The sequence below is a fragment of the Mastomys coucha genome, unplaced genomic scaffold (assembly GCF_008632895.1).
Source record: "Mastomys coucha isolate ucsf_1 unplaced genomic scaffold, UCSF_Mcou_1 pScaffold5, whole genome shotgun sequence".
In the NCBI taxonomy this organism is placed as follows: Eukaryota; Metazoa; Chordata; class Mammalia; order Rodentia; family Muridae; genus Mastomys; species Mastomys coucha.
This window is the reverse complement of record NW_022196911.1, coordinates 11,055,759-11,060,550: the sequence shown is the minus strand read 5'-3', so window position 1 is coordinate 11,060,550 and position 4,792 is coordinate 11,055,759. Positions and strand designations below refer to the sequence as shown.

General features: G+C 34.7%; 1 protein-coding gene across 1 annotated transcript in view; it reads right to left on the bottom strand.

The window, feature by feature from the left end:
• The window catches only part of Qki (QKI, KH domain containing RNA binding), a 111,220-nt gene that overhangs the window by 2,278 nt on the left and 104,150 nt on the right, over nucleotides 1–4,792 (bottom strand). The window contains exons 7-8 of the mRNA XM_031351688.1: nucleotides 4,727–4,787; nucleotides 1,945–2,019 (exon numbers count right to left, since the gene is read on the bottom strand). Of these exons, the coding sequence (XP_031207548.1) occupies nucleotides 1,945–2,019; nucleotides 4,727–4,787 (136 nt within the window). The remainder of the gene's footprint in view (nucleotides 1–1,944; nucleotides 2,020–4,726; nucleotides 4,788–4,792) is intronic.

Below are 4,792 nucleotides of genomic sequence, written 5' to 3'. Positions count from 1 at the left end.
AAACCAATTTTGAAATAAGTATGGAGGTGGGTTTGTTTTTAGTAAGCAACTAGATCCTTGTCAACCATGAAACTACTCTAAATGCTCACATACAGTTACATGGTTATACGTCCTCGGGAGGCTTCCTTGCATCAAATGAATGCTAATAATAATCTTCTCCTTAAAGGATTAAAAAAAAATAGAGAAAACAGTAGTATCATAAAATAACGTAAGTCAAGGGCTTCAGTCCTCTCCCTTGGACACAGTGAGTACATGTGGTGATCGTGTGCATAGTGATCTGTTTCTAGAAGAAGAAAGGAGAAGTTGGGGATGGAACAGAGGGGATGAAAACGTTTCGGTTTGCTGACACTGCACTTTGAACACAAAGAGAACTAATCAAAATAAACACAGCTCCAGACGAGCCATGCATGGAATGTGTTGTCATTTCCCAAATACAGTAAGATCTTGGTCTAATATTCTCAACTATCTGAAGGCTCTGTAGTACAAAGTGAGGAAGGATTATTGTGTTAATGAAAAAAATCTAAGAAGAACACAGGGAAAGAAAAACCTAACGGGGAAAAATTACTTCAAAATCAAAACACTCTGTAAGATAATTATGTTAGACTTTAGCAGTATGAAACAGCTTCAAATTATGTATGAGACTGCCCACATCTCAAGTAGCCTCCCCCATCTAGCTTCCTCATCTCTATGTAACTCTGACAGAATGGTTGATAATGCTGCTCACTCCTAGCACAACTGCATGTAGTATTATTGTTATGACTATGCCCCCCCCCCAGATTTTGTTCAATGAATAACCACTACAAAAATGTATGTGAGCTAAAGTTTTCAGGACTCTTTTAGTATGATACTAAATGAATACCACTGATGTCTTTGGAAGGGTATTTTATTTCTAATACACAAAGTAACTGTGTGCAGTATTTATAGTGGTTATTCAAGAGTAGAGTAACCATGTCAAGTGAGCTAGCTCCTTTTCTACTATGCTTGGGATTCCAATCTTGCAATTAAAAACAAAAAACAAAAGAATACACGCAAAAAGTTAAAAAAAAAAAACAAAAAACATGATTCAATGCAAAAACTGAAACTATCACTCCTCAAGTAAGCATAAATAATTTAAAAAATGGGTCCAAGGGCATATATAGGGTACAAGTTACAAATATGAAAATGAGAAAAATGAAGACTTGTTTCCAGTCACAGGTTAGTCAAAAAGGATATCCAAATAGCTGGATCTCCCACACCACAGAACTTCAGGGCATTTTACCTTCGGGTACTATAATTTAGCAGCAAATGACAAAACTCAAAGGATCCGTTTTGGCAAGAAAATAGAGTAAGAGGGAACTTGTTTTCTATTCATAAAGTATACATCCACCTAGATGAAAATTATCTTCACAGTCCTGACTGTAGATTTTAACTAAGTACTTGACATGTATATCCTCATATTTATATAGTGGCTCAATATAGAAAAATGGACACTAAATCTTCAGTTTTCTCCAAAATTACATGGAAGCAAAATTTCTTTACTTCTATCATAAAAACATCATCTGTTCAATTCAGTTTGCAGTATCAACCGAAATATTCAGAATAATTAGAGGGAAAGTTTTAGCAACAATTATTACTAAAAATTGATATGGTAATATAAAAATTTAATAGCTCCCCAAATAGACTAATTTATGTTTTGGCTGGAATAAATCTCAGGACAAATTAATAGAAGATTTAATAAATTAAAATATAAAGGGGAGGGGTGAAAACCCAAACCAAAAACCAAAACCATAACAAAACCACAAAACCAAACCAACCTTAAATCCATCAATTATTAAATTAATTTAGGGAAGGAAAAGAAAACGGTGTGCAGGTAGACAGTTACATTTTTCCATCAGGTGTGGTGTTGCAAACTTTATGGACACCCAGCACATTGCTTATAAACAAGAACTGCAGAACTAAACTAACCTCGGTCTGCGGTCACAATCCTTTGGTAAGGATGGACACGCATATCGTGCCTTCGAACTTTAGTAGCCACCGCACCTAGTTAAATTGCAATTACCAAGACAAAGTTAGAAAACATACATAAGGGAAACATTGACAGCAGGTTTATCAAAATGGATCTCAAAGGTTCACTTACTACAAAAGCTTAAGAAACACGTTAAGGCACAGTAGTTTTAAAATCAACTGTAGTATGTCATGTATCTATCAATATTGCATTCATTTCAAACAGGTTGGCCTTCTACCTACTTCACCTCTTCATTTACAGTCCCCAAGTCACAGTATCTCACCAGCTCTATTATAACCAGACGTGTCTGAGCTTTACTAGTCACATATTCACTGAAGTGCCTTTCTTGCAGCAGGACTACTTAAATAATGCCACATTTAATACTGACAATTATTTTGCTAACCTTAACTTTCAGAGTTTATCACTTAAAAAAGGTTTAAAAAGCAACTCTTAATTAAAGCCTACAGATTGTGGATTTAAACTTTTGAGTCAATAAGTATGAACTGCAATGAATTAGGTGATTAGTAAAGCAAACAGTACAGTACACTTAGCAGTCAGTTTACTTCTATACACTCCTTTATAAATTACCATTGCTTTGCAGTATTACAGGCTAATCCAAATTAATAGCATCTTTTTACTTTATATCTATGTGCAAAAAGTGCAAGTAAGTCACTGACTGCTAGGCTAAGGTTTTTCCCGGAGGCTGCTGAGACTAAGCATTTGTTAAATTCAGATCTGATGAGGGTTCGGTTAAGACCGTTCTTGAATTCTTAGCCTTTCGTTGGGAAAGCCATACCTAAAGATAAAAGGAAGGGAATTAAACATTAGTCATCAATGAAGATTTGATGCTAATACCAATCTCCTCACTACCACCAACACATAAATGTCTGCATCTGTTTAGAAGGGCACTGCTTATTTTAAACTAATGTGAGACTTGATACATAACATGCATGTTATCTGTGTGCAAATTTACTGTAACTTGGGAATTTAAAATAATTTCCTCAGTTCTCCAAAGGGCCAATATCATAGTTTTACTGCTTAGGTGGCAAAGCAAGAAATAATAATAGTAGTAGTAGTAATAATAATAATGATGATGATGATGATAATTTCTTACTTGCTACTTATTGAGAACCTTGATGATGTTAATTGGCTATCTGCATATTTTGTTAATAGTGTTGGTTTCAATCAAGTTTTTATATATATAAATGTCCTAACGAAACCAAATATGTTGACTTACAATGGAGAAATTTTATAGCAGTGCCTCTTGCTGTCTCTAAGCAGTAAACTGGTTGAAAACCTATTTTTCATTTTAGATAAGCAGACTGCATAGAAATGTAATTCTATTTGGCAAAACTAGGAGTTCTTGCACTAACAGTCAGGAGCAGCAGCTGGAAGCTGAGGGCCCTAACTCCTCAGAACAGATGCTGTGAGCGCAGCAGAGAGGAGTTCCGGGGAAGGAGCATGCACAGGGCCACAGGACAGAGTATTAATAGAAAGGAAAACTTAAATAAGGTTATAGGTTACATGTTATTTAAAAAAAAATGTTTCAAGTAATGTGCAACAGAATACAGCCTCTTACTAACATTTCTGTGGTATAATTCTGACTTATAATTATTTTATACAATGTTTTAGACAGAAAACATGTACAATAAAATGTATGCTTATAAACAAAAGGCACCTAAGTGCATGCACACACACAGATAACATACAGAGCGTTGTGGCTTTCTTTAAATGAACAATGAATTTTCAAGTTTAAATCTCAATGTCCAAGTTCATTAAAGATTTTCAAATTAATATTAAATGGAAGATGGGGGGAGGGAACCTTAAAAAGATCAAAGTCCTAGGAGTCAACAGCAGGCACACAGCACCAAGGTCATACACAAAAAAAGTTTCAAATTCTGTCTGGTAAAACAGTGGGGTTGCACAGAAACAGGTTTTTTTTTGTTTTTTTTGTTTTTTCCACATTGACTGGTCGTGTTATAACAGCTGCTGTATTCTAGTCCTTCATCCAGCAAGTCAATGGGCTGAAATATCAGGCATGACTGGCATTTCAATCCACTCTATAAAAAAAAGGCATCAGTAATGTCTTTTTCAAGAATATTGCTTTTTGATCATGTAAACGCATGAACTTATACGACTTCAATTTTTGCCTCCAACATTTGCTAATGTGGAATGTGGTCATCAAGTCCACAGTAGTATGGAAATTATAAAATATTGGTCATGTTAATCAGGACTTTAAAAGATATAAGCTGAAAACCCTTAAAACTGAAACTATTAACTACGTCCTTTAAGTGACCATAAATATTTAAATACACAAATAATGGAATTTTAGTAAAAATCTCAATATATTCATAGACCTTTAAAATTCACCAAGGAATCTCTGAGACAAAATAAACCTAATTTTGGGAAGTGGAACTTTGTCCATGAGGATAAAGGGGCAAGAGTGGCTTAAATAAAACTCAAGAACAAATTTCGTCACCTAAAAAATTATCTCACTGAGAATATACATGGCAAGGTTACCTAGAGTGATTCTGAGATACTAAAGTAAATTAACCCAAATTAAGGTGTAACTACTCAATGGGGAGAACTTTACTGAGGAACTGAAATAAAACCATATTTAGTTTTCAACTTTTGCTAATCAAAACTTATATTGTCTCTCTGAAATTGATAAATATCCATCCAAAGTCTGGAGTACCAAAATTTAGGAATGCATTAATCACTTGGTCCAGGAATCATACTTACCTAACACACCACTGGGTTCAATAGGGTACTCAAGGATTGATGTAGCTGGTGCCAACGTGTAGGGGT